Here is a 14,749-nt window from a genome sequence, read left to right on the forward strand (position 1 = left end):
CTGTTTTTTGGCAGCAAGTCTTTTCTTGTCTTTCTGGCCGTTCATGCATTATCTGATTATGGTTCTTTCTGTAAAAACGAATGTAAATATCAGAGAAAAGAGTAGCTTGTAAGTGTATTTTACTTGCAGATCCCAAGAGCTGTGCTGTATGCTTGAGCTTCCTCTTCTGACATTTCTCTTCATTAATTATTTGCATTCCTGTGAGATTATTTTTTTCCTTTTAGGAAGCAAGGAGGTTACAGTAACTAGGTATCCTCATTGAAGAATCTTCTTTACAGTTATACGGCCCCTCTGTTTTGTAGTTGTATCATTGAAAGAGTTGAATACTGAGTGTTCACATTTGTCTGTTCTGCAAGCTACTTACTAAACTGCTGTAACAATAATTGTTAGGGTTAGTTTGTTTTGCATCTGTCCATGGGAAATGTGGTGCTTGCCTAATCCTCTCTAAGTGATGTGGCACCTGACAACTGAGTTGTCTGTGTACCTTTCTTCAGTATGCTGCTAAAGCTTCTCTTTCCTTTTTCTTCCATCGCTATCTCCTCTAAACAGCCATGGAGTACAATTTGAACAGAACCTCTTAGTGAAAAGAATGCTGCTTCTTTGCCTGTATGACAGGTGTTTGTTTTGTGGTTCTTATTTTGCAGCTTGTCCTATTTCTTGTTCTGCTGACACAGGCTATCATGTTTGCTCCTGATCCATCTCAGTGGATTTCTCCCGTTTTCTTTTGCTGTTCAGAAGTTGCTTGACTCACTGCTGGCTGTTTTTTAAAAATTACCTTGGCTATTATAATGATAGCTTCTGTTTTGCTGTCATTTTAGCTAGTGCTTTAAATTCTTAAATAAGTGACCTGTGTTCACAACCCCAGCAGAATGAATTATAGGCCACTCCTTGCTTACATATACTGAAATTTTCAGGTTGTGTCATTTAGCAGAAGTTGCCTTTCTGCCTTTCTACCAGGGTAACCAGGTCAACAAAAGCAATTGTGAGCCAGTTTGTTAATCACTGCAGTTCACAGTTTGGCATTTTGATAAAACTGCTAATGAGTTACAGTTTAAAGTATTTTACTGGTCTGTGAACTGCTGTGGGACATTCGGTCATTTTTGCTAAATGTAAAGAGAGGAGAATGACATCTTACTAGCGTGGATTGCAAGGGCTTGCATGGAGTCCTTGTGGAAGTGAAATTTTCTTTTTATTCAGAAAGTTTTAGCAAAAAGTTTTGTGCAACTGTAGATCTTGCAGCAGCTTTTTTTTTTTTTTTTTTCCCTGAAATCGCTTTTTTTTCTAAATAAATGCTTTTCTTTCCAAAGTCCTATTTCATTTTTTTTTAATGAACACCTGATGCAGTGCATCATTTTGTGGGTTTTGTACATTTTTAGTTTTTATTTTTTGTAGCTTTTACTTAAAATTTGTGTTAAAGTGGCAGATGTGAGTTGTTGCAAAGCTTAAACTGCATGTTATAAAATAGGTGTGGAAGTATGCCAGATCATCACAGTTATCACAGTTTGTGATTTGGTCTCATGTTTGTAAGTTTCACAAAGAAACAAGTGAAAATCTCAATCAGCATCTTGTCTGACTTTTGGTAACTTAGTTCAAGCTCTGATTACATTTGACTTTTTTTTTTTTTTTTTTTAAAGCATGACCATCCTGATTTTCATACTTTGCTTGTTCAGTCCTGCAAGTGATTAGTAGCTTCCTTGTCTCTTTAATAAAGCTATTTTTAACAGATTTACCCAGATGTTCTTATCATGGTGTGGCATTCACTGTTGTGTTTACAGTTTTGCTCAATAACTCGTTCCTTGACCAGCTGCAGTGAAGAAAGACATAACAATTGTTATTTTAATACCATTTTCACCATTAAATATTCTTCAAGTTACTAGCAGTCATTGGAATTCATCTGCTGTAGTAATCATGTTTTTTTGTCAACAACAAAACTATGTGTTCCCTAGTGAAAATTGGTATCTTCTTAATAAATTCTATCATCTGTAGCGAGGGAATTCTTATGTCTCCCTTACCAACACATTTTCATTCCCTTGTTTCCTTGGTTACTGTGTTTAATCTCATGATTCCAGACACTACAATCTGGTTAACTACCCCTAAGTATTTTTTTCTGTGTGCCACTCTGCTTCTCTGTCCTTGAGTTTTCCTGTTTAACAGCTTGTGTGTTTCTTCCTGCTCTCTCTTTACCAAAGGTCTAGTGGAGATATAGATAAACTAACTGAAAAAAAGAGACATGTAACTCATAAGAATAGGATGAGTATTGTTCAAGTTAATACATTGAGTATGACTTGAAAATATTCTAAATACCTGAAAACTAAGGCAGACAAGCTCAAGATGAAGAGAGGGGACAATCTTTAATGTTATTCACAAATATATGTTCTCTCTTATTGCTTTTGCTATTAGAAGACAGGATTTGAATATATAAAGTTGGTAAAAATACGTACTTGATATTTTAGATTGCTCTATGCCCAGTTGTTGTCAAAAGTTGCTATACTGTGATCTAACTTATAATTTGATTCACAGAAGATAAGAATGGAAGCTCATGCAAAGTTTGCAGTACTATGGCATCTCACTCGTGACCTTCATATTAACAAATCATCGTCCTTTGGCCGTACCTTTGACAGGTTAGTGATGGCAAGTGTGATCCAGTTAAAACTTTTGAGGCAAAATTGCTTTAATTAAGTCATACTGGCAGCATATAATGTTTAGCATTTATGAAATACGATGTAACAGAGCCAGAAAGGAAGCAAACAAAATAGTTAAGAAAACTGATTTTCACAGTGATGATTATGGAAGCTGTTAAGTTTTTTTTGTTGGTGATAGAGTAGAACAGGGAATGGTCACGTAATGCATTGATTCCCAGAGTGGTTCACTATGTATTGAACATAACATCTAAGTTCTTACTGTGATTTAGTTTTTGGTTTTTTTTTTTAAAAAAAAAAAAAGGCAAGAGAAGTCCACACAAAAATGAATTACATGAAAACAGAAAGTAACAAGAAAAAACTAAGGAACATTTGCAAGTTAGCAATAAAAGTTATTTTGTTTAATCTGTGATTTATGTACAATGTCACACAAACAGCAAGGGATCTCCTGATCTCTGATGTCAGGCTGCCTTAGAAAGAACTGAATGATCTGGACTTTGAACTGGATTCATCTTCCTCAGATAACATAAATGTTGTGGAAAAATCCTTACTTGATTTTTCTAGTGCATACTTAACTGTAGGAAGCAGATTAAAAGGGTTATCTCTTTGCCTTGATTCTGTGACTCACTGCAGAAGTGATGGTAAATTCTGTGTTCAGTTCTTAGAACTTCTGAACTTGTGTCGCTGGAGGATGTGGAACAGTTGGTAAAATTTGAAGTCCTATATATAAAAATACATATTATTTTTCCCCAATTTAGGAAAGGGTAATAAAAGCTAAAACCATAAAAGGAAGAAAATAACAATGGTAGGAAGAACTGAGATGCCAAATACACTTCTATCAGTTCTTGAAGAGAAGTTCCTTTAATGAATTGTCTTCTTTTCATTGTAACTGTGTGAATTAGCATTTTATGGTTTTGTGCTCTGATAGCATTTATAGACAACCGAACCTTGCTACGCTCAGAGCTGAACAAATTCTTTGACTATACTACTATTACTGCAAGAGCATTGTTAACTGATTTTATTACTAGCTTTTCCTGGCAGTTTCTTAAATAGACTGAACTAAAATGCAAAACCTAGGATTGTGGAGTTCCAAAGACAATGGTGTTTTATGTGAGAAGTATACTGGAATATGTTCTAATGCATAGAGATTTGTCATGTATCAGATTCAAATGAGATTATACTGGGTTGTTGTAGGCAATGCAGCACTGGGTAATACAGAATATGTGAGGTTCATTCTTCTTCCTGTTCTAGATCTCTGTTTATCATGCTGGACAGCCTTAACAGCTTGGATGGTTCTACTTGGTCAGTGGGACAGGCTTGGTTAAATCAAGTACTTCAAAGACACGATATTGCAAGAGTCCTTGAGCCTTTGCTCCTATTGCTTCTTCATCCAAAAACTCAACGAGTTTCTGTTCAGCGAGTACAGGCTGAGTGTTACTGGACTAAGTCTCCCTATCAGCCTGAAGAAGAAAATGAAAAACACTTTATGCAGAAGTTTAGCTGTGCTGATGGTACGTACGAAAGAAAACTCTACAAAGTTCATTAGTTAATTTTTTAATTTGCTATCTACATATTTAAAATACAAATTTTGTTTGGCGTAATTGGCAAAAAAAAGTGTGACTGCTGCTTACGTATGCATTTATGCATGTTTTTTAGTTCAAATCTAGGTGCCCCAAGTGCTTTTGAAGTTTAATTGCCCTACTATATTAAGGCAATATATTCGTATCCTCATGCAAAGAATGTTTTATGTCTTACGGAATTCAGTAGAAGCTTAGCAAAGAAGTGAAATGCTTTTGTGAATTAGAACAAATAACGTGGAACTGACTGAAAACATACTGATTCAATTTAAATATCTTTCTGTTTATTGTATATATATATTTTTTAATTAAATCACAAGTAGGTATGACTGTTATTTCTCCTGAGGGAATTATGTTGTTTTACTAAGGTCTAGTACTAAAGTAATCTTGCTTGGTTTATGTGGATATATTGCTTTCTTATTAATGTTTTTCTGCTTTCAAGTGGAAAAAAAGATCTATTGACCATGCCTTTATATAATTAGAAGTCTTGATAATAGCTAAAATTCTAAATTTTAATTTTAAATTCTATTCTGAAAAACAAAACATTGTGTGTGATGTTTATTGTTTGTTTCTCTTCAAGCATTTACTCATGTGCCTGTAAGCCAAGGACAACTTATCATACCTAAAGAAGGCAATGAAAAACATCTTGCTATGGATGAAATGGAGAACTTCAGCCTGACTGTCAATCCTCTGAGTGACAGACTTTCCTTGTTAAGTACCAGCAGTGAGACCATTCCAATGGTTGTGTCTGATTTTGACCTTCCTGACAATCAGGTTGAAATACTGCAGAGTTCTGACTCAGGCTGCTCTCAGTCATCTACTGGAGATAATATCAGTTATGAGGTGGAAACAGAAAGCCTGAGTGCTCAAGATAGCTCTCAGACTCTCAGAGAAGATTCACCTGATGAAATTGTGCAGCAAGTGGTTACTGATCTTATATGCAAAGTTGTAAGCAGTCTTGGAGAAGAGAATGAACCAGTTAAATACAGTCTGCTCTCTGAGGATATTTCATGTAAATTCAGTCCTTTGGATAATGCTGAAGAGGTGACTAAAAGTGAAGAACAAAATATTCAAAGTAGCCAAAGTAGTTTGGTTAGTAATGACAGCTCCCAATTATTATCAGCATCAACTGAGACTGGACTTGAGAGCTTAAGAGATGAAATTTCAAGAAATAACTCTTCACCCTGTATTACAGCAAGCCAGCAATCCCTCTCTGATCTCACTCTTACTTCCACAGAATCCAAGTCCAGAAAGCGAAGCCACAGTAGTATTCAGTTCAACTTCAAAGGAAAACTACCAGAAAAAATGTCAGAGAAGGAAACAATTGTTAAAGAAGCTGGTAAGCAACCAGGTGCAAAACCAAAGGTGAAAATAGCCAAAAAGAAAGATGAGGAGAAGAAGAAAGCACAAACAGAGAAGCTTAAACAAACAAATGTGTTCTTCAGTGATGGTCTTGATTTAGAAAACTGGTACAGTTGTGGGGAAGGAGAAATTTCAGAAATTGAAAGTGATGTGGGTTCCCCAGGGATGCGGAAATCTCCCAACTTTAATATCCATCCATTGTATCAACATGTGCTGCTTTATCTTCAGCTGTATGACTCTTCAAGAACTTTGTATGCTTTTTCTGCAATTAAAGCAATTCTGAAAACAAATCCTTCAGCTTTTGTAAGTGCTATCTCCACTACCAGTGTCAACAATGCATACACTCCTCAGCTGTCCCTGCTCCAGAATCTTCTAGCCAGGCATCGGATATCTGTCATGGGCAAGGATTTCTACAGTCACATCCCGGTTGATTCTAACCATAACTTTCGGAGTTCTATGTACATAGAAATCCTTATCTCCTTGTGTTTGTATTATATGCGGAGCCACTACCCTACTCATGTTAAAGTGACCTCGACAGATCTAATAGGAAACCGTAATATGCAAATGATGAGTATAGAAATTCTGACGCTTCTCTTTGCTGAGTTGGCAAAAGTTATAGAAAGCTCTGCAAAGGGTTTTCCTAGTTTCATTTCGGACATGTTATCTAAGTGCAAGGTTCAGAAAGTGATCCTGCATTGTCTGCTCTCGTCTATCTTTAGCGCGCAGAAATGGCACAGTGAAAAGATGGCTGGAAAAAACATAGTGGCTGTAGAAGAAGGTTTTTCTGAAGACAGCCTTATAAATTTCTCTGAAGATGAATTTGACAATGGCAGTACTCTACAGTCGCAGCTTCTAAAAGTACTTCAACGGCTGATTGTGCTGGAACATAAAGTAATGACTGTGCCTGAGGAGAACGAAACAGGCTTTGACTTTGTCGTAACAGACTTGGAGCACATTGGTCCCCAGCAGCCAATGACTTCTCTTCAGTATTTACATTCCCAGCCAATAACCTGCCAAGGCATGTTTCTTTGTGCAGTGATAAGAGCTTTACATCAACACTGTGCCTGTAAAATGCATCCTCAGTGGATTGGCCTTATCACTTCCACTTTGCCTTACATGGGAAAAGTTCTTCAGAGGGTGGTTGTTTCTGTGACTCTTCAGCTCTGCAGGAACTTAGATAATTTAATTCAACAATATAAATATGAAACAGGATTATCTGATAATAGGTATGTGTATGTAGAGGCATATAATCTTGTAAAATGTATTTGATTGTGTTGAATTGCTTTGAGAAACTCATTTAAAAAACTGTATTATCTGTTTTAGACCTATTTGGATGGCATCAGTCACTCCTCCAGATATGGTTCTTACGTTATTGGAAGGGATTACAACAATAATTCATTACTGCCTCTTAGATCCATCAACACAGTATCATCAGGTAAACTTACTTGGTCATGTGAGAGGTTCCTGTGCAGTGTATTTCCTTGCTGATATCTGTCTGACAGATTCTGACTAGATTGTATTCATCATGCAATGTATCAAAATACTATCTTTTTTTCTTTTTTATATTCCTTTTTTTCTCTTAGTCAAGCAACATTTTTGATCTCATAGTCTCTTAGAAACTGGATCCACATTCTACAACACTTCTGTCCTCCCGTTTCTGCTGTCTTGTTTTTCCTTTGTTGTTTTATTTTTGTTCTTATTTGCCTTCTTTTCATTTAGAAATAACTGAAATCTGTTTGTACGTGCAAATCTCAAATTCTGAGATAAATGTTTTGCAAAGACTTTGACATGATACAAAATTGCTGTAGTCATCCCGTGTTCACGTACCACGTGTTCAGAATGCATTCCGTACTGAATGACTGAGAATCAAAAGATTCTTTAATTGATTATTTGATAGACTCAACTTGTGCATACTGTACAAATCATTGGAACAGTGTTTTGGAAAAGAAATCAAGATGTAGAGCTTTCTTGTACATTGTCTCAATTTATGCTATTTTATTAATGTTGTTTAATGTAGATATTTAATACTCTTTCTTCTCTTTTCCTCTGAAATCCACTAGCTTTTGGTTAATGTAGATCAGAAGCACTTGATTGAAGCACGCAATGGGATTCTGTCTATCCTGCATATGATCATGTCTTCTGTGACGTTGCTGTGGAACATTCTTCACCTAGCAGACTCCTCAGAGAAAACTGCTGCTGCTGCTGCTGCATCCGTTACCACTATTAATCTTGGGTCAACAAAGGTCAGAATATCAGGGATAACATCATTTAAATTGTTCCTAAATGCTTTTTGTCAAATAAATCCACTTGCATCTCTTAAATGTAAACTGGCTTTTAACACATTTGTCCTAATCTACCCATCCTCCCAAAAACAAGGCTTTCATAAATGGGTATTGAATCTACTTTTAAATATTACCAGCTGACAACAATTCATCTCCCCTGTTTTTCTACAAAAAAAATTACATCCATCCTGAATAATACTTGAGCCGTTTAAGCCACCCTTTTATGCTTCAAGAGATGTGAAATACTCATCTAAAATCTTAGTAAGAGAGCTCTCCTCTTGTAACACCTTGAACTTGGGCATTTTTGAACTAGTTCCTTTGTTTATTCAGTGTCCATACAGTGATGTCACTATGCATGGGGAGAAATATCCTAGCAAGCAGTAAGCCAGCAATTTTAATCTAGAAGACAATCTAAGAAGGGAATCAAGTAGGACCATACTGAGAATGCTGCCTAGGCCTCTTATTGGAAGCACTTCAGACTTCTAATACTGCACGTTCTTAAATATGAAATTGTCATTTAAATCTGAAATGTTTAAAAATGTTTTCCTCATAGTTAGTCCAAATACACCAAGTACTGGTTTTGATGATTCTATTTTACATCCCTTTCAACCTTTGTCGTTCAGGCTGAAGGAGTCTTAACTCCTTGTCTTAAGACTGCATGTCTTTCCACAAACGTTATCTGTGGTTCTATTTGGACTTCCAGTAGGGCTTCCTACTCAATGGCAGGAGAAGATTCTGTACTTCTGGAAGGCACATGATATACACTGCTTCTGTGAAAATAAGAAAAGCTTTTGTACTCCAGTTCAACATGAACTTTTCTGTAAATCCCAGATTTTCTTTATTTTGCCCAAATCCATGGTATTCAACAGAACACCCAACATGTGCTATGCATGAAGAAATCCTTTTTAAGCCTGGCAACCACACTTGTGGCAAGTGCACAGTCAAATTCCAGGATTCTGTGTAACAATTTCTTGCAGGCTTATACAATTTCTGCTTGAATGTATGTGGCCAGACTAGAAATGACTTTCAGAAAACAGATGAAGTGCATTTTTCTCAGAAATATTTCTGTCATAAAAAAAAATCTGGATGAAGGACAGGATGAGAAAGTAGCGTAAGAAAAAAAAAGCTCTTTTTTTCCGACCCAAACTTGCCTAAAGAAGAATGGCACACACACGCTGTTGAGAGTTTAAATAATGAATATTTCAGACTCCTAGAGTAATGTGTTCTTTTTTATATAATTCTTTTCCTACTACTTAATTTTTATCTCACTTACAATAAAGTCTATCTCTATTTGTAGATGCAAATGTTTTCTTTCTTCATAATTCTCATACACAGTTGATAGATATGTCTCCACTAATGTTCATCTCCTGACTGTACATATCCATTTCTTCCTCTTATAGGTCACTTTCTGTATCACTAATCTTTCTTGTTTTTTATAGTTTGAGTTCTCTCAGCTTGTGTACATTTCTTGAAGTAAGGTGTCCAAAACTGGACATGGTACATGGTATCTTCTTTCAGGGTAAATATTACATGTCTGTCATGAAGTGCTGCTGTTTATGAATGCTCTTCTTTTTCTCTTCCCTTGCAAAGTTGTCACAGTGACTTTGTGATCTGCTGTAATCCAGAAATTTTATTTTTATGCAGCACTGCTATCTAAATACTTTTTCACCCTGAATAATCAGTTGTTTTTCCTCTCCCTTTGCATGCAAAGCTCAAGTTTGTTACTGTAGTCCACCTTTTTCAGGACATTTTTCCAATTTGTCAGATCACTTTGATTTCTGTATTTTCCTTTCAGTCTCTTCCCTTTTCATTATAATTTGCAAATTTACGGAGTGTATTTTCTCTTCCTTCATCTTAGTCATTAATAAAATGGTTGAAGAGTACCACATCTAAAGCAGAGCTTTATGAACCCTGTTGAGTGCATTCTTCCATTGTCACAAAAAATTAGCGATAGTTGCTGTCCAAGTCTGGCTTTAGTGCTAGTTGTTCTACACGTAATGCAGGAGTGCTTATCTAAAGGTTGGTGTTATTTCATGTTTCAGAATTTGAGGCAACAGATTCTTGAGTTGTTGGGACCAATTTCAATGAATCATGGTGTTCACTTCATGGCTGCCATTGCTTTTGTATGGAATGAAAGGAAACAAAATAAAAACACTTCCAGAACAAAGGTATGTTTGTATTAACACAATCCCTTCAAATAGCAGTGATAGCTTTAAGTGATTTAAAAATGATAGGGCTAATATTTCAGCATTTCAGTGAAATGGAAAATATTTTTAACTAGCATCTGTACCTTCAGGGAATTACCAGTTTAAAACCTTGCATTTTTTTCCTATACCTTTTTAGACTCAAAAACTATGTGTGCCAGCAAAGCTGCACCGTAGCAAAACTAGAAGGTAACAATTTGTTCACAGACTTAGTAATGCAGATGCAAGATAAATACCCTAATAAATAGTTGAGATTTTTTTGTTCATATACCCTATTTTGACAGCCACAGTCTGTCAAAAGCATGATTTTGTTGAACGAGTTATAGTTCACTGTATTCATAGTCAGATGTCAGAGTTTAATCTCTATCCTTTTTATTTGTCCAGATTTGCTCAAATAGAATATTTGCTGCCTTTTTGCTTTTGAAGCCACAGTTATGAAGCTGCTGCATATGTGTTATACTTCTGGTTTTATTTGTGTAATTATCACAGATGCTGCAGCAGAACTTACGTTCTCTGCCTCACCACCCTTCTCAACCTCTGTAGTGCATCTTTTTAAGATAATACTCTGTTTGGTGATGATTCTGTAGAAGCTTTTGACTTGTATCATGCCCTGGCTAGAAACCTACTGTAAAGTTGCCTCTAACATATCAAGTATAGCTATTTGTATTTCAACTCTTAAATTGTCAGAATATTGTTCTTTGCTTCCTAGAAATTTACTCCTTTGTAGAGCTTTCTTAAAAGCACCATGAACAGGAAAGACAACTTACAAAGATGCTTTGTAGACTGTAAAAACATGATGCTCTGCAAGGCATTTGTGATCAGGATCCTGTTTCTCCTCCATCCATATAGTTGGTCTCATTCCATTTACTTCAGAAGCAAGCCCATGAGGCAAAATGTCTTAATATAGGCTATGTGATGATAATGCAACGTATCTGATTCTTCCAGGTTATACCTACAGCAGGTGAAGAACAGCTTCTGCTCGTTGAGCTAGTTCGGTCTATCAGTGTTATGAGAACTGAGACTGTTATACAAACAGTGAAAGAAGTTTTGAAGCAGCCTCCAGCCATAGCAAAGGACAAGGTATGTAAACTGAGGAAGTGCTGTTTGTTTATTCAATGTCTTCTTACCAGAACTTAGGACACTGATAATATAGATACTTCATGAGCAATATTGAGCAAATAGTTATTCTCACAGTAAGTACAGGAATTTTGAATATCTTGTAGATGGATCAACTTTTGGAGGAAAGCCATTAAGTCAGTACCATTTTTTGAACAACTCTAAAGTCCTGTTTCATGCTTTTGTACTAACTGTTTTGTAGCAATAAGTTACTTACATGAAGGTTACTTTGTTTCTTGAACTGCCTTCTGGACTCAACACACAGGGTTTAGGATGTTAAAGAAATGAGATTTTAAAAATTTAAGGCAATTGTCAAATTTATATCCATTATAACCTATCTTTCCAGGTTTTCTGAATAGCGTTCTCTGATTTTTCTAGAGAAGGCCTCTCCAAATTTTATAGAGAGACCTCAATAGATATTCATAAAACCCTGTTAATTAATTAAGTTGCATCTTCAGATGTTGCGATAACACAGTGTTTTCATTTTTGCTTTAGCAAGAGAGGAACAAGTCAGTGTGTTCTTCTGACAGTTTTCATATCTTTTTTTCCCAGAAACATCTTTCACTGGAAGTCTGCATGTTGCAGTTTTTCTATGCTTATACTCAAAGGTAAGACAAAAAGTTAAATGTGTCTTGATGACAGAGGTAGGTGGACAATCTGAATGTTTTATAACCTCTAGGAAGATAAATTGCCACTTCAATATAAATCGTTTTGAATTGAAGGTATTATAAAAAAATAACAAGGGATTTTGTGAGTTTCCTAATTCTGTATCATCTTTCTTCACATGTCTAAAAATCCTGCAGGAAATCTCCTTGCAGCATAAGGAAAACTGATGTTAATTGTGCTATAATCCATTGGTTCTACACCAATCTTGTTTTTATTGTTCTTCCTTCTTGCTCCTTTTCCTGATGTAGCTCCCTAATAATAAGCAGGGGAAAAAAAACAGTCCCACAGAAACTTGTGTACTTGTTGATTAACATTATCTGATAGGAGAATTGTGAGGTAAAAAGGAATGTCTGGGGAGCACCTGAGCAAGACATTGCTGTTTTTATTGCTGTCATTGTTTTATATTTCAGGATTCCAGTGACCAGCTTAGTGGATAGTTGGGCAGCACTGCTACTTCTGTTGAAGGATTCCATCCAGGTTGGTCTTCCAGCTCCAGGACAGTTCCTCATACTTGGGTAAGTGCACTTGATGTTTGCAGTTTCCAAAGAATCATAGAAGCATGAAATGGCTGAGGTCAGAAGGGACCTTCAATTCCATTCAGTTCTAACCCTCATGATGTGAGCAGGGCTGCCACCCACCAGATCAGGCTGCCCAGAGCTGCATCCAAGCTGGCCTTGAGTGCCTCCAAGGATCCTAACATCTAACCTAAACCTCCCCTCTTTTTTTTTTGTTTAAAGCCATCCCCCCTTGTTCAATCACTATCTGCCCAATAAAAAAAAAGCCTGTCTCCTATCTAAGCATCCTCTAAATACTGGAAGACCGCAGTGAGGTGTCCCGAGAGCTTTCTCTTCTCCATGAAGAGAAGCTTCTAAAGAAGCTCAGTATAAATGTGTGGAATTTGTACTGATTCAGATTTGCCCTGGGTTTCAAAATAACTGAATAATGTATTATAAAATCCGTGTCTACTTCAATTTTTTTCAGTGTTCTTAATGAGTTTATTATGAAAAATCCAAGTCTGGAGAATAAGAAAGACCAAAGAGATCTTCAGGTGAGAAATTTTTACATGTTTGACTCTTTAAAAATATTGAGAAATAAATGCTGAAGTTGGTAGAAATATTTGAATGACAGTGCTTTACTCAAGAGATTTCTCTCTATAAGAGTATTCCTTAAGCAATTAATAAGGCAATTAATAGATAAACTTCACTTATTAGTTGACTGCTTTACTTATTGTAGCTTCTGAAGAAAATTTTCTATCTGTCCAGGGACTGATGCTCAATTTTGGGCTAACATGTCCTGAAAAATATTATACCTTCTGAAAATTGACTGTTCCATGGAGTTGATTAGTGCCACTTTGCAGGGAGAGACAGCAGCCAGGTGCTGCCGGTTTTCCAATGAAACAGTTTGGGAAGCAAGAGGGGGTTGCAGGGGAAGGTCACTGGGGGATGTGGAAAAGGCAGAGGGTGAGAACTGTTAGAGAGCTGGTCAGTAGCCAAAGGGTTGTGAAGCTGGAATGCAGACTGAGAGATAGACATCAAAAATGTGTTTGTAATAGAACAGCTTTTATTAAACTTGCTAGCCTTGAAGCAATGTGCTCTTTGCTATTTTATGTAATATTTATTTCCTCCAATTAAGTGTTTGTGTATTCTCTTTGTTTGTGTTCTTATTTTATGTTTCTAGTCAGCAGGGCCTTGCCTGTTCTTTTAATTTTGTCATAATTTTTCGTTCCTAAAATATTCTTTTTACTAGGTTTCCTAAACTCTTTTCTCCTTAAAACAATAGCTTGAAAAATTCTAATGGGGAGAAGGATATAAAGGAATTATTTTCTCCCTCTCACAATAGAGGTTCTGTTATTATTAAAATGCTGAACTTTGTTTTAATATGTATGTAGCAGCATGCATTCATATGCTCATGTTCAAATTATGCTGTGGCTTGTTCCCAAGTACCTAATTACTAATTAACATTTTTCTTGGTTAACAAGCAAAAGCGTTTGGTTAGATATGCCTGTGGTTCAGTTACAAGATGATGTGATAATGTCCTGTTGGAAAACATGCAGAGTCCATCCTGAGTTAGGCAATTGTTCGTAGACAGAATACAGTTTCCTACTGTTGTCCAAATACTAGAAGTGCCAGTAGATCAAAGCTTACATTTCTCTTTCAGTATCTGTCTTATCTTATGATGAGAATGTTGCTGCCACAGCCAGCTGTGTGTTCAGAGCTGTAGTCAGTGCATGTGGTTAGAAGGGATTTTATGAAAACACTGTAGTCCACCTTTCTCACAGGAGGATGTATTCAGCATGGATTTTTATTCTATTGGCTTTCTTGTATGTACCAGAATTACCTCATGTATCAGTTCTGTACTCTTAAGCGTATCTCTAGTGTCTTCTACTTAGTACTGTTCATAATCTGTTGAAGACTATCTCATTTTCTGTGATGTTCTTAATCACAGAATGAACTGAGCAGTATTTAGAAGTGATTTTTAAAGCTGTCCTTTACCTAAGTGATGAAGAGATTTTCTACAGAAACATCTGTCAGGACAATAATGTAGTTCTTTCACTGAGAGTTCCTGAAAGCCTGTTTGTTTTTTTTCATCAGGATGTAACACACAAGATAGTGGATGCTATTGGGGCCATTGCTGGTTCTTCATTGGAACAGACTACTTGGTTAAGACGAAACTTAGAGGTCAAGCCTTCCCCTAAGATTATGGTTGATGGAAACAACTTAGAATCAGATGTTGAAGGTAGTTTTGTTCTCATCCTTTTTATCCTTTTTATCCTAAATGAAACTTTTAAATAAATATTAATTATCACACCAGGATGAACAAAGAGGACAGCTCTACCATACTTGAATACATTAAAAATGCTTCAGTATTGTTGAAGCCTTACTGCCTTACACAGTGCATCTGGT

General features: G+C 36.2%; 1 protein-coding gene across 9 annotated transcripts in view; it reads left to right on the top strand.

Annotated features, from left to right (window-relative positions):
• The window catches only part of DOP1A (DOP1 leucine zipper like protein A), a 60,264-nt gene that overhangs the window by 33,651 nt on the left and 11,864 nt on the right, over window positions 1–14,749 (top strand). For all 9 annotated transcript variants that reach the window (XM_052682518.1, XM_052682552.1, XM_052682532.1 and 6 more), the window contains 11 exons: window positions 2,521–2,621; window positions 3,891–4,150; window positions 4,797–6,804; window positions 6,902–7,013; window positions 7,639–7,821; window positions 9,903–10,028; window positions 11,010–11,144; window positions 11,733–11,788; window positions 12,257–12,361; window positions 12,828–12,894; window positions 14,438–14,582. In XM_052682518.1, coding sequence (XP_052538478.1) covers window positions 2,521–2,621; window positions 3,891–4,150; window positions 4,797–6,804; window positions 6,902–7,013; window positions 7,639–7,821; window positions 9,903–10,028; window positions 11,010–11,144; window positions 11,733–11,788; window positions 12,257–12,361; window positions 12,828–12,894; window positions 14,438–14,582 — 3,298 coding nt within the window. The remainder of the gene's footprint in view (window positions 1–2,520; window positions 2,622–3,890; window positions 4,151–4,796; window positions 6,805–6,901; window positions 7,014–7,638; window positions 7,822–9,902; window positions 10,029–11,009; window positions 11,145–11,732; window positions 11,789–12,256; window positions 12,362–12,827; window positions 12,895–14,437; window positions 14,583–14,749) is intronic.

This window comes from Tympanuchus pallidicinctus, unplaced genomic scaffold, assembly GCF_026119805.1.
Source record: "Tympanuchus pallidicinctus isolate F22 unplaced genomic scaffold, pur_lepc_1.0 scaffold1, whole genome shotgun sequence".
In the NCBI taxonomy this organism is placed as follows: domain Eukaryota; kingdom Metazoa; phylum Chordata; class Aves; order Galliformes; family Phasianidae; genus Tympanuchus; species Tympanuchus pallidicinctus.